The 24,148-nt window shown below is 38.9% G+C and overlaps 2 protein-coding genes across 4 annotated transcripts in view; one reads left to right on the forward strand and one right to left on the reverse strand.

The window, feature by feature from the left end:
- The window catches only part of ca8 (carbonic anhydrase VIII), a 20,982-nt gene extending 19,264 nt beyond the window's left edge, over positions 1 to 1,718 (reverse strand). The window contains exon 1 of one of the 3 annotated variants that reach the window (XM_015038802.1): positions 1,355 to 1,718. In XM_015038802.1, the coding sequence (XP_014894288.1) occupies positions 1,355 to 1,427 (73 nt within the window). In that variant the 5' untranslated portion in view covers positions 1,428 to 1,718. Of the gene's footprint in view, positions 1 to 216; positions 316 to 1,354 lie in introns of those variants that run through there. The other 2 variants (XM_015038801.1, XM_015038803.1) reach the window with 2 other exon arrangements.
- A 4,044-nt stretch (positions 1,719 to 5,762) lies between these two features.
- rab2a (RAB2A, member RAS oncogene family) overlaps positions 5,763 to 24,148 on the forward strand; it is a 28,583-nt gene continuing 10,197 nt past the window's right edge. The window contains exons 1-6 of the mRNA XM_015038804.1: positions 5,763 to 6,002; positions 13,396 to 13,467; positions 14,427 to 14,494; positions 17,309 to 17,391; positions 19,383 to 19,475; positions 20,306 to 20,417. Coding sequence (XP_014894290.1) covers positions 5,957 to 6,002; positions 13,396 to 13,467; positions 14,427 to 14,494; positions 17,309 to 17,391; positions 19,383 to 19,475; positions 20,306 to 20,417 — 474 coding nt within the window. The 5' untranslated portion in view covers positions 5,763 to 5,956. The remainder of the gene's footprint in view (positions 6,003 to 13,395; positions 13,468 to 14,426; positions 14,495 to 17,308; positions 17,392 to 19,382; positions 19,476 to 20,305; positions 20,418 to 24,148) is intronic.

A 24,148-nucleotide genomic window follows, 5' to 3' on the forward strand; every position in this document is an offset into this window, starting at 1 on the left:
TATTCATGTTCATGACAGGTGTTTATGACAGTGTCATGTCAGTCTTATTCACCCCCCTTCAAATAAAGTGTTACCCAGTTCTTTATTACCAATTAACCCATAATGTGAAAGCATGAAGTTTAATGGGTTCATACAGGATTCTTGAGGTATTTCCTTGTCAAACAGTCACATCTAATCCATGCATTGAAAGTGCTTCGCATCACTGGTCATACTTACAGGAACAGTCACAGAATTGCATCATAGCTCATCCTTGGATGCTCAGTAAAAGCAACAAAAGAAGGAAGACAAAGTGAAACAAGACAAGAATAGTTGAGTGACGGTTTGCTTTTCTGCAAACTTTACTAAAATGACTGTTTCAAACTAGGAATCAAGTTGGTAGCAATTATGTAAAAACGTCCACATTTCCTTTAACGATACAGAACGGTTCGATCAGAGCTACAGTAGCTTGCAAAACCATGCATACACCTTGAACTTTTTCACTTGCCATTATGTTACAACTGCAAACCTTAGTGCAGATTATTGGAATGTTGAGATTTTTTGTTGTTGTTTTTTTGTTGTTTTTTTGACTAACACAAAGTAGCACAAATTTATGAGGTGGAAGGAAAGTGATGGCTTTCAAAAACAAAAATAATTTAAGCAACATTTAAAGCGCTGTGTGCTTTTGTAGTCAGCCCCTGTGAGCTGATACTTCTTGCAAGTTGTTTGGGAAATGTCTCTTCTGACTTTGCATATCCAGAGTTACATTTTTGCAAATGATTTTTTGCAGAATACCTCAAGTTCAAACAAATTGTACGGAGTGCATGTGAATAATACTTTTCAGCATCTCATGCAATATCTATAGTTGTCCCGGTTGTATTTAGGGGTATCGGATTAGAGAGAGTTGAATACAAATGCATTCCACACTTTTCAGATTTTATTGTCAATTATACAATGATTTGTGCACGACTATGTTATAGTTTGTGGTTGTAACGTCATAGAATGTGGAGAAGTTCAAAGAGATGTGAATCATTTTTGCTAAGACACTCCCAGCTCTGTAGGAAAAGTTGAAAAAAAGTCTCAAATTTCTCATCTTCTTCAGCTAAACGTAGTGACTAACCTCAGACACAATGTAGCTGAGGGGCCTAGCTATTTTACAACAAGCAATGTTGCAGAGGCAGTGCAAACTTCAATTTGAATTTATTCCAAGCATACATGAAGGCAACATCTTCACCTAAAAATCGGCAAGATAAAAGTAAATGGAAACTTTTCAGTCTTCTGGAACATGATTTAGGCTCCACCTTGTCGCCCCTCCGCCCCCTCCCCTCTAGACTCTGACTCTCAGCATCCCCTCATGTGAACGCAGAGAGCAGCCTACCTTCCTCGTAGCCCCAGTCCAGCTCATCTTTCCCAGGGACATAGTCTGACTCCTCGTTCACGTTGTCGGCCATGGTGCCTTCCAGCTCCTTCGCTTTGGGTAGAAACAGATCCGTGTTCCCGGCTCTCTCAGGCACGCCGGTTTAAGTTCATTCACTTGCAGACAAAGTTAAGTCTCTCAAGCCTGCTGGGAAGATTCCTTCAAGTGTATTAACTTTCTTTTTTTTCTTCTTCTTCCTTATAACTTTGTCTTTAAGTTGGCTGCTATCCTCTTTGTTATTCTTAAAAGTCTGTAATCCTCCTTCTTCCCTCTCTTTAGTTGTTGTCCACAAAGCCACTAATGGATGAGAGTGGAGCAGTCAGCCTGTTTCTCTTTCCTCTGTGCTCCTCCTCCTCTCTCTCTCTGTCTCTCTCTCTCTCCTACCCTCTCTCTTTTTGCGCTGCTGCTATCTGTATCTCTTCTACCATTTCTTTATTTTTTTCTTTCTCTCTCTGGTTCTCTGCAGGTGTGCCTGACCACTGTGGCTTTCCTCTACATAAAGGCACAAAAGTGCATCTTTAATGGGAAGCAAATGTAACCCATTGTTTCAAGCCATGCAGTCCAGCATTGTGTGTTGTATTGCTTTAACCTTACTGCTGTTTGGGGTCTCCTGGTGGTATTTTGTATGTCTGCATGTCGGAATGCAGGCAGGAAGGTCATGCCGGTGTTTCTCTTGGAGGCCACACACACACACACACACACACACACACACACACACACACACACACGCACACACACACACACACACACACACACACACACACACCCCTGGGTGAAGGAAACGGCAACAGTAAAGAAAAATAGACAAAAAGCGGCAGAATGTACAGAATAAAAGGCCCGACTGTTCTCCAACCCTGATGACTTCAAGATGGACATAAAAAAAACCCCGAATTCCCAATAACCCACACCCAGTTTTGGCAGGGGTAGCAAATGACATCTCAGGCTCCCCGATGTCCACCGTATTAAATTTACAGGAAGAAAACAGAAATGGGGAGTTGTACTTTTCCTTGCTGTTGTTTTCAGAAATGTAAAAAGTTGACTGTCCCGCTTGTTCTTTTCTCCTCTTCTTTCTTTTCCAATCCACATCCTGCAGGCTGATGATGTTAATTACCCTACATTCTTTATATGGAAGCCTGTCCTTGGAGCTATTGAAATGAAGGCAAGCTCCCTGGTTTCCATACAGTAGATCTAAAAACAGAGCTTGGAGTCCAAAACTGCACCCTGACTGAACGTGTCTTCAGCCCCACATTATGTTTAAATATGTAGGGTTTTAATATATGCTTAAAAAAATAAAAGCTATTAATACCCTTGGCATTTTGAAGCATGTATTTATTTTTCATTGCAGCCAGGCACTCTGAGCACCGCTCTGAACAATTGAAGGGTCACACAGTCACAAAATCCCCGATACACATCAATGTGAAACTCACAGCCTGTGTGATTTAAAATCTATCCTGTCTGCTCTGACAGCTCAAACCAAAACAGTTTCTTTAGCAGCGTTCTCTTCCTCTTTGTTTGCTCCTCTAAGCATACGCTGTGTTCTTTGATTCAATCACAAACTACTCAGCGTTATCTAACGCGTTAAAAGGTCACAATGACAACATACTGTCTATTGACTGTTGGCACTTATGTCGCACAGACAAACATAAGCATTTTCCACCACAATAATAAAACAATGTAAAGGGGTATTAAATATGTCTATTAAAAAAAAAAGTCATTGTTTTTATTTGGAGTAATTTAAAAATGACATCAACTTTCTCAATAATCCACAGGAGAGGATTGCATTACAGTAATCATACCCTTCTTATCATTGTTGATCAGATTTTTGCATGTTTTTGTTGGTATATTTAGTTTTGGAGCTTGAGAGCTTAAAGTAGTTGAAGCTGGAAGGCATCCTCACCATCACCCTATAGTCTACAATTTCTTTGATGATCAGATGCAAATCAGGACTCTGGCTGGGTGGCCCCAAAATATGACATTGATTTGCAAACTGAACATCAAGCTAGAAAAAAGCCTAAGAAGATTGTTTTTTATATATATATAACATGGATATTTATTGCCACACAGAGGAAGTGTGAAGCAATATGCATATAAGTTTGTGACCTCTATACCGAATCAAATATTTTAACAACTGAAGAAGTCTCCCCCTGCTGGCTAATTAACAGAATGAAAGTTTTAAAATGAATAAATTAAAACTAAAAGCTACCCGATCAATTTATGGAAAGTCAACCATATTCCTTCCAGTTCATAGGCAGCATTTTACAGATTTTAAAACTGCTCTAATTTAAAAAAAAAAAAAAAAAGAATTCAAACTACTTTTCAAGACTTAATTCGGTATTTGTATGTAATCTACAGTAAGACAAAAATATAATAAAAATAAGATAAGAAAACAGATCTGATATGTACATACAAAAACAAAAAACACAAGTAAAATAAGTATTTTGATTTCTCGCTGTTCTTTCTTTCATGTAATATTTGTGCACACTTGGCACACAGATGTAAAAAAAAAAAATCCTCATGACAGACAATGTCTGTTATAAAGGGTTTAAATCAGTGGGTTTTAATGATAAATAAAAAAATAAAAAAAGACCGAATCCCCTGATGAGCGATGCTCTACTTCAGCAGGAAAAATTCAGTCCGATGTGGAATTAATTAAATTTTGTAGCCAGCAGAAGAGTTACCATGGAGCTTTTGGTCTGATTATGGTGTGTAGCGTCTGACCAGCTGCCACCCCTTTCTGCCTCTTTCTCCACATATCTTGATACAACACAGTGATTTGAAAGGAATAAGGATGTATCTATACCTTTTACCAGTTTCTGTAAAAGAAAAAAAAAACATATGTTTTTAAGAAAGACTTTGAGTAATTTCTATTATTTTTGTTAGATTGCATTTTTTTTCCTGCTCATTGTATGAAAAGTGTAGATTGAGCCTGACCTGTAAACGGTACCATGAGCACATAGAAATCTTTGAACTTAAGATGTGGAAAATAACCTAAAATAAGTATATTGCAGTAGACTAAAGACACACTAAAAATGTGTTATAAATCTGACCTTCTTTCTTATGTCTATAAAGCGGTCTGCTCATGAAAGGGCTGTAAATTTTTGCATGGATCATGAAGGCACAGTTGCTCCATGCTGCCATCAAGTGGAATTAGATGTAAATCAATATTTCTTTTAAATACAAAGAGCATAAAGTATTTATTTAATTGTAAAATTATGCAAACAAGTTTGTTTGAAAAACACACTTCTTTTTCTTGTTTCCCTCTTTCTTCTGCTTTCTTCCTGTCCGATGTGTAGGCTGCCATAGGAGAAGTACATAATTCATAAGTAATTTGAATGGGTTTTGATTGACCCCCAAGGCTTCAGTTTTCAATATTTCGCTCATCTAGCCCTGACACAACAATCTGGAAAAATTCAGGAAGCATTCACATGATAAAAACTATGAAAAGAGGTCTTTATTTACAAAATTATACTAGAACCTGATTGAAAAATCAGTTAATTCCAATATATACATGAGTTTGTATTTCACTAAATCATTCTTTAATATGTTTTAGGGAGCTCAGAAAAATGGTAGGCTACCATAGTGGGGGTCAACCTTTATCTGTTGAAGCTTTTCCCACAAAAAATAGTTTGGCAGAATTTTCATTTAAGGGTGTTAAAGAGCTGGAGATCTCCAAAAACTTTGAATTGTAAATTCAAAAAGGCCCGGTTTTGCTTTGGTTTCTCTATGTTTTTACATTTCACTATGTTTTAATTTTGGGATTAAACTTTCCATCACACAAATCTCAAACCTTTCAGATGCAAATAAGGTTTAGTTCCAGGGGTGTTTCCAGAACGTTTTCAAAAGGTTTGACACAACAAACAACAAACCAAAATATGCTCAATAATCCTTATCTTATGCTGTCATGAAATGTAACGGAGTAGGACATTCAATTTTTTTGCACGACTGTAAACAAAGTGGGGAAAGTCATAATAAACAGTTAAACTGAGTATTCTCTCTTATATTCACATTCATATAAAATGTTTTGGATATGGACTGAGTGGCTCTCAAAATAGAACAGAAACGTCTCTGACACAAGAGAAAATATTATTTAGAAGGAGAAAAAAAATGCATTGAAACAATTTTTTCTTGATTTAGTTACCATAGCAACCCGTAAATGGTGCCAAAGAGGCGTCACTGTTTTACAAATCTATTTACTATTTTATAACAACAGTTAAACTTTACTTTAGACAATAACACAAAATTCAGAATTCTGGTGTATATATTTAAGCAGACTAAGAAGAGATGAATTGTTGAATGTTGTCTGATTCTTGAATATCAACTTTGTAGGATGCATTGAAACACATCGTGACGTTTCCGAGGATACCTTGAACATATCATTTTGTAGCGTGGCGAGGGCGGACCGTGTGACGTTGAGCCGAGGCTCTGGCTGTTTATTGTTCCTTCCTGAGCACCGATACAGAAAAAAACAGGCTAACAAGCTATCAGCCTCTCTTTTCACACGGCTCTCGCTCGGTTTTACGAAGGTGTAACGGTTCAGACAACTGACTGCCACAACCAGGGGCCATGGCGTATGCGTATCTCTTCAAATACATCATCATCGGAGACACGGGTAAGCTGCAGTTAGCACTCAGTTAGCACCTAGCTACCAGTTAGCGATGTGTTTCCGCAGTGTTGGATAGTCCAATGACGTGGTAAAAGCAGAGACCCAAGGGGTGGTATGACAGCTCTCATTCTCTCTTATTGACATATCAGAATGTATCAAAAACACACTGACAGTGACGGATAAGTAAACACATGCTTTCCCCATCATCACTGTGCCGTTGTGGTTGTTTACACCGGCAGATGTTTGGCCTTTTGTCCGTTTGCGTCGAGGGTGGGGGTGTTAGCATACCCGCTAACTGCTTAGCTTTTAGTAAATGTTCAGCAACAGCTGTCACGACAGCAAATTGTCATCATATTGGATCTCAAAACAGACGAGAAAAAAACTGTAGTGTATATTTTTGTTCTACATTTACCACCGGTAACAGTTAAAATTAGCATTGACACATAGGCCTAAAGCTAAACCCACTGAAATGGCGTAGAGACACTTCTAGTTTTTGATCACATTTCTGTTCATGATTGAAGCTTCGTTTTTCTCATTAAAAGATGATTCTGTTTTGCGAGACTGTTCAAGTTGTGGCTCATCCTAATTAGTTACCCCGTAATTATGAAGACAATCCCATCATCTGTTTACTAATGGTGGGGGCTGTTGAGTTAGCTGCGTAAGTTAAATGTTGCAGTACCTTAGAGATGAGACGGTGTTGGGAAAACTGACTGGTTTGGTAGCAGCTTCAAAGTACGATTTACTTTAGACAGCTCAGCATGTACTTTTTCCACTTCAGCGTCAAATTAAAGTAATCAAATTTAACTACACTGAAATAAGTTATAAACATGTAAAGGGCCCTGCTGTAATTTTATCCAGTTAGATGACTGGTGATGGACACCGTGTTTACTTGAAGATTATTGCAAAACAGCATCATGCTGTGCTGGCTCTTGTCATTTCTAGTAATAAATGCTTCAGTGAGTTGTTGCCAAGGTCCCATCTTGACTACATGTTTGTCAGACCAAGATATATTTTCGCTGCCGAGTTTTATCTTCAGAAACAGGTTTTCTTTTATGAAAAGAGCAATTTATCGAAGTAAAAAAGCCCAAATATTATTTTGCTTTCCTGTTCCTAGTATATACTCTTTTTGACAGTGTTTCTTGAGAGCCAAGTTTGCATTTTTAACTAGCTAACAGCCCATTATGGCTTTCTGTGATTGAGATGGTCAGAACTGTCTAATAATAATAGTTTCATGCTCCCTGCATGTGGCGTTTTATTGGTTTAATTGGTAAACACTTATTTTAAAAAAAGAAGAAAAAAAAAACATATCCCAACACGAAACAATGTTGAAGATCTAAATAGGTTAGTATGAGATTCTCACAGTATGACAGCCTTGGTTTAAAAATGTTAAATGACATTAACTGACAAAGCTAAAACAAAAATGGATAGTACTAGCTGCATTTCAAAGAAAAGGACAACAACAAAAAGTATTCTTGCAACAGCTGAAATCATTTAACATTGATTAGTAGAGTTGCAGATAACACTTTTATCTTGATTTTGATGCTTAGACTTCAAAAGCATAGAAAACCACAAAAGGTAACATTTCTAAACTCTTTGAATGTTAAACTCTTTGAAATCTTGCTCTTTATGGAGTAATACAAATATGACACACTAATATTACCTTATTAAATAGTTTAAATATCTGTCCTGTTTGTGAATTTGCAAATGGCTGTTTAAGAGATATGCTAGTTGCCAACTGGCTTGCTGTGTGTATTCTGATTTTCCAAACAGACAAAGCTCCCTGTGCCTGATTATAGTGAATAGGAATAAAGAGATCAGCAGTCATGCCACTTAAAAATAGAGTTCATTAATGGACAGCAAGAGCCTAGCTTTTATTATTTGTTTAGAACATTTGATTTAACAGTAGAGCTGTTTTTATTTTCAGCTATTTAATAAAAATGAAATTTATTTGCTAATAATACCAACAAGGTGAGATGTATTTACCTGCAGTGACTAAATAAAGTGATCTAATCTCCTAACTTGAATATTTTGATTTTTCTAGAAATATTCTCAGCTGTCGCAATTTGTTTTACATCATAATGTTTATATTTTATAAAAACGCGTTGGGGTTTTATCTTGTTTTATCAGTTTACAAATTAGTTAACACTCTCTGTTTCACCCGTCATCTCCACAGAGATCAGAGATGTGCGAGTGGAGTGTTTCTGTCTGTGATGGGAAAAAAAATCACTTTGTGTTAAATTTAAATGATCACTGAAATACAGAAAGCTGCCAAAGTCTCCAGTCACTCCCTCGGTGTCCCTCAGGCTACAGTCTCGCCTTAACCGGCCCCATGCCATCAGTGAGACAAACTGTGTGTCATATGTTGTCCAACAGGATCAGTTAGAAATGCTGACCAAATTCCATCACTTCATTCATCCAGTTCTTTCTGATATGCAGACGTCATTAGGAGAACGAGCCAGACTCGCTGCCAGTCAGTCTTCTTTTTTTAAAACACAGGAAGCAACTTCCTTAGACGTTTTCTGAAATGTAAAATCTATTAATCAGCACTGCCAGGAAGGAGCATCATTTTGTCCTGGGTTTGTGGTGCATACAGGCATTTAGCAACCTTCCTCACAGCACTTTTTCCTCCTCTTGTTGTTCTTGTTTGGTAGTTAACATCAAACAAGCTGCACGAGGAGAAATACCGTTCCTAGTGTATCACACACAAGTTGGGCCTCTATCCAGCGTGGCCGAGAGACTTTGCTCTGTTACATAAGGCAGCGACGAGGACATCCAGAAGTAAATAATTATAGATTGAACTCTTATAGAGGGAAAAACAGGCATTCTGTTCCAAGTGGGATGGCTGCGGGTTTTCAGGCCAGGCTTTCCAGAGACGTTATTGGCACAAAGGTCCTCACCTCAGTAACAATTATAGACCCTTCGGTTTCCACATCCTGACTGTCAGGGTTTTTACGCAACCAAAAATATTCCCAAAACAAAAAAAAACTGAATTTGTCTTGCTGGTTAATAAGTGGAAAGTAAAACAGCTTCTTTGGACCAGCATTGGGCAGCAACAGGTGGGGGAGGGATGGTATTGCATTATTCTGTTCTAAGAAAACTCGCTTTCTCTGGCATCTGATCACAAGGATTTTTTTTAAGCATCTCCAGCAACACTTTAATTTCTACCATTGTATGTTTTAAATTTGACTTTACAGGAATTCCCCACCATTCACTCATTAAGCACTTTTGATAATCAGTACGTTCTTACTGCTTTTGCAGGTTTCCTCGGGATTTATTACTTCTTATGACCTCCAGATCTTTAACAATGGAAACTCTCTTTGCCATCACCCTAATCTTTGCCTTTCTTCACAGATTTCTCATCAAATTCAGTTCAGAACTCTAATCGTGCTATTTAGAAATGTTTGAAAAATTAAGATTACATTACACCTGAATGATTTTGAGCCTAACTGTACATGTGGCTAGGATTAGGTTTCTATAACCTAACAGTACTTCTTTCTTAGATAAGAATGTGCAGGACTACTCATAGCCAATCTTTTGCTGAAACTGTTTTCATAAGAAAATATCACCTAAACTAAATAATGTATAAATTGGAAGGAGATGCATCCAAGTAGGGGAAATGTTTCTGTGTGACTTCTAATGTTGTTCAGGACTATTTTTAAGCTCCGTTTAGCAAGATGTCATTTTCCAAAGGGAAGTAGCTCACTGTCAAGAAGTGGAATTTTAACTGAGTCATCCCTGTGGTTCACAGCTGTCATGTGATTTGACTTGCACTGCGGTCTCTAATGGGCCGGCCTGTAAATCAGGAGGAATTTAGGATAATTTCATCAGAGAATATGACAGTTGAGAGTAAATCCCTCGTTTAAAACTAGAATCAGACCCCGGTAATCTCCCGAGTCGTTTTTGTTTTAAGAACCAATTTGGTGTTTCAAACGTGCTGAAGGACGTCTTCGGTTCACGCTCAAACGTGAGGACGGGTTATGTGGACTGACTCCTCAGCAGGGATTGGGATGCAGTCTGCTGACCTTGCTAAGCTTCAGGTTACTTAGCAGAGCAGCAGCAGCACATAGGTCGGTTGAAAACTGACACATCCAGCCAAATGCATCCACTTTTGATGCACCTTTTTCATTTAATAGAAAATCAAAGCTTGTTGTTTTTACCTGTCAAGCTGTGGGGCCTCATCAAATATTATGTGTTCTGTAAATTAATTTAAAATTCCTCTTGTTGTCGGGCTGCAGCTCAGTTAGTTTATCTGAAATAAACTGGATGATTAATAATACTCCTATTAATCATCCAGCTTCTTTCATTTTCTTTTGTGTATGACATCAGTCAGCCACTGCTGCACTTTGTGTTTAACACAAATTAGCCTTCTAACATTCATATTGGATGGCACTGAAATGTTACATCTGCTGAATATAAGCATTTTATTTCAGCTGAAAACTCTAGTGTCTGTAGTGTAATTTCTTCTAAATGGAACATCTTTTATTTAAGTTATAAACGTCTCAGTTTGCGAATACCCACAAATAGAGTAATTGTGTCTAAATTTTACTCTATGCGTTTGGACAGCTTGTAAGGATATTGGTCATAAAGAACTAGTTGCTATGACTACAGTTAAAGTCTGTTTCAGAAACTGGAAAAACATGTTAGCGGTGTCCCTGAGTGAAGAATGAATTTGTGGTTTACTTCACTTTGCCACATACATGCTATGTGATATTTTGCCATCGGTTGATGGAGACTCTTAAACCAAAGATTCTCTTCAGGATCTTCTCCACGATGCCGATTCCAGCGCTTAACTATTGCTAGGCTTTACTAAGCACCAGTTCTTTGTGTTTCCACTGCCCAGACTTTGGTCTACGCACTAAAAAAAATCCATTCCTATCCCACCACCAGTTTGCTCCTTGACCAGAGGACATAACCTGTTCTCCTCAGGAGCTGAAAGCGGGCTCACGCGGACAGCAGCCAATCAAAACATTGCGAACGCCATGTTCAAAACTCCTGAGTTTAGTTTTGCTTTTGATCAGCCATTTGAACAAGGGAAAAAATCAGATCAGATGTCAGTTCTTCTACAATCATGAAATACTGGATTAGCATCATAAAATAACAGGCTCATTTTCCTGCAGTTTGTTTTAAAATTACCGGCTTACAGCAGATTACTTCCCCCTGAATCTCTAAGAGTTATTTAAAATTCAGTCCTTTCTATCGATCTTGTATTTATCTCCAGATGTTTAGCTACAATTTCCAAGCTGTGCCTGTGGGCTAAACTGCTTTAACACACAAAGTGGTCTCCTGACATTTTGTGGGCATGTTCCCTGAAAACCACAAGAACATTCTCACAGTTTTAAAAACTTTTAACTTTAAAAAAAATCTTTATATACCTTGATACCAGGCCATGTCTTGTCATTCTTATTGGGTAAACAAATCCTCCCTCACCTGCTCTTGACTTACCTCCTATATGTCCAGTTGTAATAATACTTGTTTTAAGCTAAAAACCTCAGTAAAGATCCAGTATATAATTTCCAAACTGCTCCTTCCTTTCTATCTGTGTTTTCTCAGATTTTTCTTGTTTGTGTGGGTACAGTTAAAAGTATCTTCACCGTAAGCTGTGATGAGGTGTCATTGCCACAGCTTGGTACCCGATGAAGGTGCTTTTATAGCAACATTACCTAGTTTCCCACTAATTGCTGCTGTGATTGTGACCACTTTCACCGTTGTAGCCCGACAGGCTTTGATTGCAGGCTGCTATAGACAGTTTGCCCTTACTTTCTGCAGCATAGGCATCAAAGTTGTTGCTGCCTGGCCAGAAAGGGCGCTGGGATAGTTTGATAAGCATTGTGGATGGTGACAACATGGTAAGATGTTGCACAATTTAGAATAAAGTTCTCTGTTGCCATAATTTTAGCATTACTAGGAAAGGGTGCAAATAGCCACAGACCTCCCCATATAAGTGTGATAGAGCTGATGATGGTATGATTACTATACTTTTACCAAAGCCTCCTCATTTAGGTCCCTCTGTCCGTTATTGTTGTCATCACCCTGTCCCTGCCTAGCAACGCCACTGCCTGGCAACGTCGATCCTTGGAAACCACAGAGGAGGCGCATCATGTTGCTTTGTCACCTTCTTGTGTGTCTCTCTTTTTCAATCTCATTAGCACTTCATCCACACCTTTTTTTTGGTATCTTTTCACTTCTGCACTTTTTAATTTAGATAATGCTTGTTTTCTAGTAGAGCTGGTTAGTATATTTAATTGTAGTCGTGAACCCAAAACGAGTGCACGCGATATAGCATTCGTAAGGCCTTTCTCGGATGCTGATATTTTGAATATCAGGAGTTGTGTACTAAATCTCTGTATGCTAATAATACAATTGCAGAGTTGAATTGACTTTATTATTCTTTTGAGCCCATCCATGATATAAATCATAGTGTCTAAGATTTGTATACCTTGGGAAAATGGTGATGCAAGTAGTGAGAACTAACGTGGGTCAGTTCAGTTCAGTACCCTGAAGTCCACCTTCTGAAGTTGAATTTGGTTCACTCTCAAATTTCTCATTATCTGTTTTGCCTGTGTACCTGGTTTTTCCTCCTCATTTTTGTCCTTCCACTTAATTTTCCATTATTTAAATGCTACGCTATGACACTCTGAACAGCCAGCTTGTTCAGCAATCAGTTTATGGTCTTACCCGCGAGGGCTGTGAGTGGCTGTCAGTATTAATACTGTGAACTTGATGTTTTTTCAATGGTTATATAGGCCAAAACGTGACAATTTTTTATTGAAACTTGGGTTGAAAAGCTGAAACAAATCGACTCTTAAACTTACACACAGCATATCGGCTATCAAGATGTTGTATGGAAATGTCTTAAGAATAACTACTTTTTAGTTGTTTGGGATGTTGTATGTCGAAGAAAAAAAATATACTGTCTTTGAAAGCGACTGACCAGGATCAGAATTTCTTCAAAGGCCTCAGTTTGCAACTTCTGTTTAACATCTGTAACGCTACAGTTTACCATATTGAATAAATGACCTGACATGGGCATTTATTGATTTTTTTTTTTTTTTTTTTTTTTTTTTTCATCTTTTTTAAGTATTTAAGCAACATTCGGAGCTGAAATCATGAGTAGCAAGGTGTTTATCACTGCAGATTCATTAGTGCCCTTTCAACTAGGGAAAAAACCAGTGGTATCACATGTAGGAAGGAGCCAGCTGGTCACTCAACGTAAACAGTTAACAGTAGCAGGGAGCTGCATAAGCTCCCTGCTGAGTTCATCTGAACTTTGTTCTCTTGTTAAATATGCATGGATTTTATTTGTAAGCCTGTATTTAAGTCGCCCACAAACACTGATGTGCTCGGTCTTGTTGAAATGCCTTCTTTTCATGTATGTCTCTCCCCTTTTTTCCTTTGGTAGGTGTGGGAAAGTCATGTCTATTACTACAGTTCACAGACAAGCGGTTTCAGCCGGTTCACGACCTCACCATTGGTAAGAAAAGACACGCGTGTATTCATTTAAGTGTTGTGATGAAGTATTGAATACTAATTACACACACAAACTCAGGCACTTTGCCAGAAGTAACATTTTGTGCTACACTAAAAAAAAAAAGAGATTATTTATCCATCACACTGTGAAACTTACAAATACTTTTTAAAATGTAATATCAAATCTATTTTGTAAGAATAACATCCCAAACATAATTTTGAATATTCAATTTATTTAAATTTAAATCTCCAACAACTTATTTGATTTGTACCTGTGTTATTAAGCAAACAGCCTTAAGTGAATTCCCTATTTTGAAAACATCTGTATGCATATCTATTTGAGTAATTGTTGATTAAACCTATTTCTTGTCAACTCATTGCTGATCTCAGTTATATCTGCATTAAAAAGCATGCTTCAGTGCTTCACATTGTGCGTAATGCATATCAGAAACACCACAGCTTTGACATAAGCCCGGGAACCACGGCTCCTTTTTCATAAAGAGTCTGCCCCTCCTATGCAAATAGATTTTTCGTATGATCAGTTCTGGGCTGGGTCGGTCCCATTATTTATTTATTTAGCATGAATTGGGTGTGGCATGAAAAGGACAACGTTTGAATAAAAGCAGTTCAAACCATTCTGAATAAAGACGTTTTACTTTATCTGACATCTGAAGAAAAGTATTTAGACGTGTCAGGTATATGTGCATGAACAGCAAGAGTTCTGCTTCACTATATGCAGAAAAAGCACTTTTAGTCATTTGTGTCAGAATTAGTTTTTTTCTGTCTTCTCCATTTGTTCCATATGACACATGAACTTTTTTTAGTCTTTCTGTGTTGATCATGTATAAACCTTTTAAATAATTTATAAATGCATGCAGTTGATTAATTAATCAGAAGGTTTTAAACAAGTCTTTATCAGAGCGTGCTCAGTTCTTATTCCTCTGTTTTTTTTTATCCGTTTAGGTGTGGAGTTCGGCGCAAGGATGATCACTATAGATGGCAAACAGATCAAATTGCAAATCTGGGATACGGTAAATAATCTATTGGCTGCGGTTCCATTTCCACTTGTTGTTGCTTCACATAAAGGCTGCTCTAAAGCAGTGTGCAGATATAATAGTAAGCTGCAAGGCTGCTTTAAAAATCTCTTAAATTAGGTGTTAAATATGATGGTAATGTCTTCCTTCAGGCTTCTATTTGTAGATAAATATATATTTTATAACTTTTGAATAGTAAAGAATTATATGTAATATTGTTACTTCTAGCTGACAGTGTCTGGCTTTGATGCTATGAGTTTCTTTGTAAATAATTTTTTGTATCTTCATCCAGTATCATAAACAGCAGTTAGCATAGCTAGCATTATGAAAAGCTCTGTAGTAATGTGTATTTCTATAGAATTTAGTTTAATTCTGCGATTTCCAGCAGACTGCCAACATTTCCACCTTCAGCATATCTCTTTATAGAAAGAGACTGAGCGAAGCAAAGGGCCGAATGGAGAAGCTTTGCTGAACTCCATTAAAATGTTTGTAATCTACTGAAGGTTTAGCTCTACCTTGAAGCTGCAGACATACCATAGAAAATACAATTTCAATCCAATTTCAAATGGCTTCTTACATCTCTGGGCTTCATCTGACTTCAATTTAAACACCTCACTGCTTTTGAAACTGTTTAGCTTTTGGGCCCTCTTTCCACATAAATTGAGTTGACCTGTTTGGAATTTAGTAGATTCAAGTCACCAGGTGACCTCAGTGAATTTTGCTTTAATGTTTTGGTTGAATATATAACGTATAATGCTGCTGGTTTTCGCTTCCTGTTTTGTTGTTGGTCCTGAATCCAGTTTAAAGCCACATAACTTTGGTTGGCAACTTCCGAAGATGACAAAGTCCTGCCAGTGTATTTGTTACTGTACCCTGCTAGCTAAAACCTCCAGGAAGCTAATGTGTCCAGTGGTCACACGTGCTGCGGTCATTCTGAACCTTTTTGACAGTCTATACATTTGTATTGATTTTTTTCTTAATAAGTACTGGACTCAAACTGCTTTCCTCGAGATTTACGAGTTAAGAGAGAAATAAAATTCAGAATGTGGTGTTAAGCCATAACATGCTAACACATTGTACAAGCTAAGGCTTTTAGCCACTAAATACTCTTTAATTTGATGTTTTCACTTAAGAGGAAGTAGGGTTGGATAGTTCTAATTTAAAACACCAGTGTGAATATTAATACTACTCTGTAGGATAATGGTGAATACTAAGGGCTGCTGTGATTTGCAGGTTTTCCGTTTTAGTTGTCACCCCCCTCGCCCATTCATGAGAAAAATGTTAACTGTGAAGGAGCTAAGGGGTTAATGTCTTCCTGACTGCTGTAAGCACCTCTTTAAAGCTTCCTGAGCTGTTCTGAGCCAAGGCATGTAGGGGCAGTGTATCATAAAAAGTACAAAAAGAAAAGTGCCTTAAAAAGAAAGTGCTTTTTTTACATGCAATAAAACAGTCGACCAGCAGGTGGAGTTAGAACTCCATTTAAAACAAAATTTTAAAAATCAACAGTGACACTACCAGAGCGAAACGGCCTGCAATGTGTCTGTCCCAGCTCCTCTGGTGTCTCAGTCCTGCATGTTTGGTTCTTGCTAGACAACGACTACTGTTCACCTGGCCCATCCAGGTACGGAGCAGTGAAGGCCGAACTGAAACCCGGCCAGGCTCGCCTTCTGCAATCATACACCGTCACCAGAACGCGAACACAGAAGCCATTTGGATGATTGTGTGGGCTGCACTTGCCATATGAATAAGTGTGTGTGTGTTTCTGCACAAAAGCCTGTTGGCCAGATGGCAGACAGACACAGTGTTCCCTCTCTTACACTCTTATTTATCATTTATTCACTAATGGCATCACAGGCTGGTTGACTGCCCTCTGAATAACTTACCGACTCTTCATCAACCAGCTAGTTTGACGTTTTGTTCGAAAGCCGAGCATTTTCATCGCTTTCTTGCTAGCTGGTTAGGTGACCGACTCCAAATCCCTCCTCCCCCCCTCAACCTCCCTGTGTTTCTGGGAGACAAAACTAGCTGCCTGGTGCTCTGACTTGCTGAATGATTCATTGACTTGGTGTTGCTGCCTGTGTGTCTGTCTGGCTTTTCAGATGAGGTCAGAGCAGAGCAGGACTCGCAGCTGCTGGGATAGAGTGCCGTTTTGTTTTCCTCCGTGGCCCGGACGAACACAGACAACATTGTTAATGTACAACTGAACGGAGCCAAAGAATGAATAGACTTTGGAATGGGGGGTGGGTGGATAGCTAGTAAGAATGCTGGATAGTGACAAGAGGGATGGAAAGAGGGAAGATTCATAGAAAAGATGAGGGACAGCAGGAAGACAAAGGAGAGGTGAAACAATGAGAGGGGAATAATGGAAGAGGAAGTGAAAGTACAAGGTGACTCTGAGCAGGATGGGCTGTCAAGAATGACATGATGGCTACACGTCTGATCCGAAACTCTTCAGCGCTGCAGCCTGCGCTATGTGACCTCCTTTGTTTAGCATAAATTGAGAAACTGGAAGGTTCTACGTGCTCGCAGAGAGAAAGTAGTGACTCCGTGACGGGTGTATGGAGAGTGAAAGACAGATCTCCATTGTATCCAGTTACAGGCTCCGCTCTGTCTTCCTCAGTGCCTGAAAACCTGGAGCTGGACTTTACGCAGGGAGTCCCAAACAAATTTCGCCATTAAGTTAAATGTGATTAATCAGAGACGCGTTTTCAGCCCAGTCAACAAAGCAGAACATTAGCAAATGCGGGTGTTTTCGGCGTTTAGTGTTTTATTTTCTATCTGGTTAGCTAACATGTTCGTATGTGTGTGCAGGCCGGCCAGGAGTCGTTCCGGTCCATCACCAGGTCTTACTACAGAGGAGCAGCCGGAGCACTGCTAGTCTATGACATCACAAGGTAACCCAGCCAATCGTGCACAATTAGGATGCATTCAGGAACACTGAAAAGGCTTGTTCTTCCATCTCTCAGCACAAGACCTATATACTGGAAGTCAGCTTTAAATAATAGCCTTTTTCTGTGATGCATGAAAAAGGAATGAAATGCATGTTCAGATAAGCTTACACTAGCCTGCATCTCAGTAGTAAAAAAAAAAAAAAAAACGTGACTGCAAGCGTGGCAACACAGATACCTTTCTTCCTTCCTGAAATCTTTTTTTTTTTTTCTCCTACAGCCTTCTACTTGTACTCAATTTGTTATACCATCGAGTTCTCCCCACCCTGCTGCTATTGCAAACATGTCTGAACTGGCTGCTGCTGCTCAACTTTATGTTTGGTGAACATCTACAGCACCTTATCTAAATGCATGAAATGAGTCATACGACTTTCTGTTGAGCAATGTTATGATCCCGGCCTCTTGTTTTCGCTGCCTCTCTATCCTGTCGGCAACGTGGGCTTTTGCCATTAGTTTGAGATAAACCCATTTTGGACTTGAAGTGAAAAACAAATGATTAAAGATGGATAAAAATTGTGCCTTTTTCAATAGTGGAGGACATATAAATTTGATGGCTACTTGGTGTATTGAGCTATTTTATTTGAAACTCTAAATACAAATGATGGAAATTTTTTTTCAATATAAATAAACTGAATATTACTCCTTTTTCTACCTTTCCTTTTCAGTATTAATGGTTTAAGAGCCAACCCAGACTTTATTTCTTGGATATAATCTCTATTTAGTTTAATGAAACTAGGTTTTTTTTTTTTTTTGTTGACCCAATTCATGACAAATGCCATCTCAAGCAATTTCACAAGCCATACAGGTCTAGTTCAGGTCTGTTTTAACACAATCAGCCTAAATTTAATCGACATAAGTCCATAACATAGCCGGGGTTTTTTTAATATAGATTCATGTAGCTAAATATTATATGCAAAGTAAAAGGAGAAAATAACATAATTTCACTCGTTAGAACTGTGCCCCCCGGACATCCTATTTATGAAAAGGACAAGGTAAAGAATGCAGCCCTGAGGAACATTGTGTGACAATCTGCAGTAGTTCAGTCTTAACGCCACCAGAACAGGTTGGTTCTCTGAATCTGCTGGTAAATCCACATTCTTAGGAATTTTTCAAAGAATGTTTAATGTTCAAGTGTTGCTCTTTCAACTGAGATGAAACAATTAGTGGATTATTTTCCAGCAAACTTAGAAAATGGATAAAACCTCAAAAATGAACAAAAAGCTATCTTAAAAAGTAGTACTATGAAAAGATGTGAAGGTTTAATTTGTTTTATAATGTTCTGTTGTAGCCTCTCTAAATGCAGCTAAAGAACATCTAGAGGTCAAAGATCATGTCAACAAAAATACATAATCTAAAAAAAAAACTCCTTTTACTGTTTTTTTTTTTATTATTTTTACGGTTTTTAAAAACAAAAAAAGATCCTTAAGAACAATCTTCGCTGCACATCAAGCTCTTGTCTTTAATTTCCTGTTTTTTGTTTGCACCGTGCAGAACATGTAAAAGCCTTCGAATAGGAAGGAACAACTGCTGATGCATGTTCTGGTGCAATGCAATAATGGTCTAATGCAATAAACTTCCTGCATAACTGTTCACATATGCCTGGTATCAGAAACATCGAAGCAGTAGTTTCTAAGGGGAACCCGATGTCAAATTAGACAGAAGACAGTTTAAATGTTTCTATTTAAGCCATCAGATGACGACAAGATGAGCCTTTTCTTTCTCTTAAATGTTTCAAGCAATAAAAGAGGAAGTGATACATCGCCTAACAGTTTTCAAGAGAAAGTAATATCTGTCACTTCTTAAATTGGGGTCTGTGTGTGTGTGTGCGTGCGTGTGTGTGTATATATATATATGCAACAACAGATTGTTGATCTGTTATGTTTCCAGTTTCACAGTGCAGTCAGAGAAAAACCCAAAAATCTGTGCTTGCTCAACAGAAGGGACACCTTCAACCACTTGACGACCTGGTTAGAGGACGCCCGCCAACATTCCAACTCCAATATGGTCATCATGCTCATTGGCAACAAGAGGTAGAGTTATTCCTTTCTTCCACAGTGAAGAGTACATGCTGGCCTACTTAAGGCTGGACCATCAGCAATGTGTGGCAGCAATCACCAACGCTTGAAAATATTCTATTGTGAAAAGGATTGGCTTCGTATTCTGTTGGCCAAGCACTCTCCTCTTACAGGTGTGTCTAGACTAAAATGTGCACAGTAAGAAGGTTCAATGTCTTAAAGCAAACTCTGAGGTTTGGCATTCAATTGTATTTTTGCTGTATTTTTTTTTCTCTCTATACTCCAGTATTTTTGATTTAACACTATGTGAGGTGAGGTTAAATCAAGAGAGCTGCCAGGAAAATTTGAATGTGAGATTTCACTTTTGCTCTAGACATAAACTGGTAAAGTTGTTGACTTTTCTGGAGGTTTCATGATACTCTAAGTGGAAAATATCCATTATTTTCATCATTAAGCTTGCATTGCGATATCAGTCAGCTAAAAACAAAGCACACAACTGTAAGAAAGTTGTTTTTAAATCAAAAGTCTGAGAGCACTTTATCAGCACCACCTCAGTGTAAAGAAATGTCCAAATGAATACAAATGCACACCACACCTTTCAGATTTTTATTTGTAAAACAAACAAACCAAAAAAAATATCTCGTTTGCTGTCCACTTCACAATATGCACTGCTTAGTAAGTAAATTGCGCTCCGTGTGGTTGCAGCATGACAAAATTTTGGGAATTTCTAGGCGAATGAGTAATTTGTTCATGGTAGAAATTTTAGGGGTAAATATAGCTTTAAAAAAAAATTAGCTATTTTAGGATGATTTTTACCTGAATTCGTTGTTTGCTTGTTTTTGCAGCGATCTTGAGTCGAGGAGAGAGGTGAAAAAAGAGGAAGGTGAAGCTTTCGCCAGAGAACACGGCCTCATATTTATGGAGACCTCAGCCAAGACTGCCTCTAATGTAGAGGAGGTAATTACACACGCTCACTAGCAATTGGTGATGGCCGCTGTAATGACTGGATTAAGGTTACCAGCTTACCTGAACCTGAGTTCGGAACGGCTTTAAACACCACCTGTCATCGTGAAATATACGCCGCTCCATACAGGTCAACGCTAATGCCAAACAGCCCTTTTCCCTGCAGACAAATAAATCTCAGGCCACACCACAATTTCACAGCCATTATCTGTTCTTTCACAGTTGTTGGTGCTGCCTGTTGACATCTGTAGCTGGAATTAGAGCTCTGTTTGTTTGCAGCAGAGAGCACTTATTGAAGGATTTCTCTGAAGACTTGGAGTAAATCTGTAAAAATGGCTCTGATTTTTTAAAAATATATATTTTTTTTAATCGGTCATCAAACCCTCTTGTGGTTGGTTTGGTTGGGGATGGAAAACTGTTGGCGTGACATTAACTACTGGGTATTAGCACATTAAGGGTTATGTTTTCTGAAATGTCTAATCGAGTCAAATTACCCATTGTTTTAGTTTTTGCATATATTCTCGTTTTTAGACAATCGTTGAGACAGTATTTGAAAAAAGTAGCATGGTCCCAGAGGTAGGCTGTTTTGACTGTGCCCTTTGGTTGTGCTTCTACTAGGTAGATATATAACCAGGTCACAGAAATAAGGCAAATCTGAAATCCCTAAATGCTCCTTTAACCATCTGGATGAAAACATCTTCTCTCCATTGAACTATAAAAACTATTTGGAGCAAATAATGGCTTGTCAAACGCATTTTAATATACATGGTTTGATTATGGATTCAGATACTTTATTTTCAGATTCCAATTTGGATTTTGATGATCATTTATCCCTATTCATCCATTAAAGCATACCATGTTACCTTATTCTTTCTCCAATGTGTGTTATACTGAAAAGTGTACCGAAGTACATTATTTTGACTGAATTATAGACAAAAATAGAAGTCGCTATTAGTTTTCCTGTGTTTAATAAACAGGGGGGCAGGAGGGGAGATTTAGATCTCCCAACCACTGATCAAGGTGAAATTGGCAGATTATATCTCTGGCTGATTGATTGGTGCATCTCTACCTCAAATGAGTGTGATAAAAATAAGTTTTAGATGCGACGATTCGTTGCATTTAATGTTCTGTCCTTTATAGGATTGATCTGCCATTTGATCGTTGCACATTTAGTCGAAGTCCATGTTTTAGAGCTGCAGAAGGGTGGGTGACAGTGATGGAGCCTAACCCTGCATGGATCACGTTAACGTTTTGAACTGCGGTTAGCACGCTGAATGCACGGCTCCGCCCTGCATACAGACACACCCCTGGTGGTGTTGCAGTGAATGCGAGGCCTGCTCCTCTGGGACCCCCTTCTCACTTATCCAATCACATAACTAATCCCATCCTACACAGCACAGCATGCCACCCAGAGGCACAACACACACACACAACACACAACACACACACACACACACACACACTCTTTCTCTGTGTCTTTACTTAGATTTTTTTTTTCCCCCATCCCTCTCCAACCTTCTCTTGACCAGTCTATATCATACAAACGCTCACACCCACAACACTGTTGAGCTGCGCTCTTCTGGGGTTAAGATTTGGGGGGAAGGGTTTGTGTGTGTGTGTGTGGTATGATTAATTTGTCTCATTAGTGTCCTCTGAATCCTCCTGATGCCTCTCCTCTCCTCCCTTCCCTTCATCTCTCCTCACTCCATCCCTCCTCATCCCTCGACGTCCATCATTTGCTCTTTACCTCTCCTACTTCACCTCCCCTTTCCCACTCGTCATCGCTTTTTCTTTTTCTTTTTTTTTTGCCATCCCCCTCTCCCGTCCCCTCCCCACCTCCGGCGCAGCTTCCGTCCTTTCCTCATTTATGTCTTCCTGCCCTCTTCCATTCATTTCTTCCTCCTTCCTTCCTTCCCCCATCATCTCTCCTCCTATTTTCCAGCAGTATATCAACCAGTTAAAGTTCATACATATTCATAACTTCCACCCCACCTTTCCTCAGCGACATCCAGCAGCCAATCAGTGTGCAGAGTTTGTCGTCAGGGTCTGTGGGTGGACACTGGGGTTGATGGGATGGTCTTTAGAGACAGACGAAGAGATCCTGCGAGCATGCTTTCATCGTCTCATCTCCCTGCCCTCTCCTAAATCCTTCATAAAAATCCTCTCACCAACCACTGCCCACTTCCCCTCTCGCTCTTCATTTCTCTCTTCTCCTGTGCTTATTTCTTCTGTAGAGTATTTTCTTATTAGTTCTTAGTTTAACCCTCGTCTCACCTCGCCATCACTCCACGGTAGAGAGATACGAAGGAACAAGAGGTGTAGTGATGTGAGGAGGGAAGGAAGGAGCGCAGGAGGGAGCAGGACATCACGGAGTAGAGAGCACCCTTGGGCTCAGTCTATTTTTGACAGGTGCCAGAGAGGAGTTCAGAACACATTTTTCGTTCCTCAGCACAGTTTTTTTTTTTTTTTTTTTTTTGGTTTTGCATGTTACATATGTGCTCAGTGAAACAGTCTGCAAGCCTCATAGTGTGGGATCGCAGCTGAAGTCGCTCAGGTAGTTTATCCCAGTTATTGCTCTCCAGTTGAAATCCTCCAATCGTAACTCATAAGATACTTCCCTGGAGACAGAAGCATCGATACCTGTAGTCATAGGGCAGTCTCTCTGGGATCTTTAATTCCACTTTATTGAATCAACTTTGATCCTCTGAGTTGTTTGTAAGTGTGTGTGTGTGTGTGTGTGTGTGTGTGTGTGTGTGTGTGTGTGTGTGTGTGTGTGTGTGTGTGTGTGTGTAAAAGAAAGACGGATTCTGTGCTAATCCATGCTCGATTTTTACTCCTGATCTACACAAACGCCCAACTGTATTCTCTAACAAGATCCTCCTTCATAATACCTAAACTTCTAAGAGCCTTGGAGACGCTTGAATAGCATCCATTAAGAAATGCTATACTTTAAAATTGAATTGACGTCTTGTGCTGGTAAAATCCTTACAAACATCCTTCATAAGCACGAGATGAAACAGACGAGTGTTTTAAAAAGTCCCCGTCTTCTGATTAGCTGTATTCTGCCTCCTATGAGAACACATTTTACACAACGCAACTGTTTATTTTTGGCAGAAGCCCAGCTAGCGTTGACATATGAAAGATTTATCTCTTTTAGTAAATATCTCCAAAGCTAATATGTTCACTGCCACATATTTTTGGGACTTATAAAATAATTGCTTGACAACTCTGCATGTAAACCGCACACATCTACCACTGCTATGAAATTGCCTCAGCTGGTAATTATTATTAATATTAATCCTGGCATTACGTAACCTCCTGCTATGCTATTCATATTTTCTGTCTATACACATGAAGATTTACTCACCTCTGCATGCTGTGTGCTTGAAGTGGCTATAGCTGACAGCAGTCCAACCTGCGTTTTGAATAATTCAGCTAGTCATTTGACCACATGGGGGCACAGCCTTCCCCCTCAGGTTGTCATGGTTAAGTATGGAAAGTAAAAGCATAGGAGGAAAGACACTGATGTCTTAGGAAAAAAGTACCATTATCCATCCAGACGCAGTAAAAGACCCTACAAAATGGTGGCACATATAAAGTTATAGATGTACTTTATAGGCGTGACAGCACGTGTCTTCACGCTCAGAGCCTCCAAAAGACTTTCAAAGATGGTGAAATAAAATAATTCCTTGATGATCTGCTTTAGTTTTGCTGACTTTAAAGTT

The sequence above is a fragment of the Poecilia latipinna genome, unplaced genomic scaffold (genome assembly GCF_001443285.1).
Source record: "Poecilia latipinna isolate Pla-1442-1.1 unplaced genomic scaffold, P_latipinna-1.0 Scaffold453, whole genome shotgun sequence".
Classification (NCBI taxonomy): Eukaryota; Metazoa; Chordata; class Actinopteri; order Cyprinodontiformes; family Poeciliidae; genus Poecilia; species Poecilia latipinna.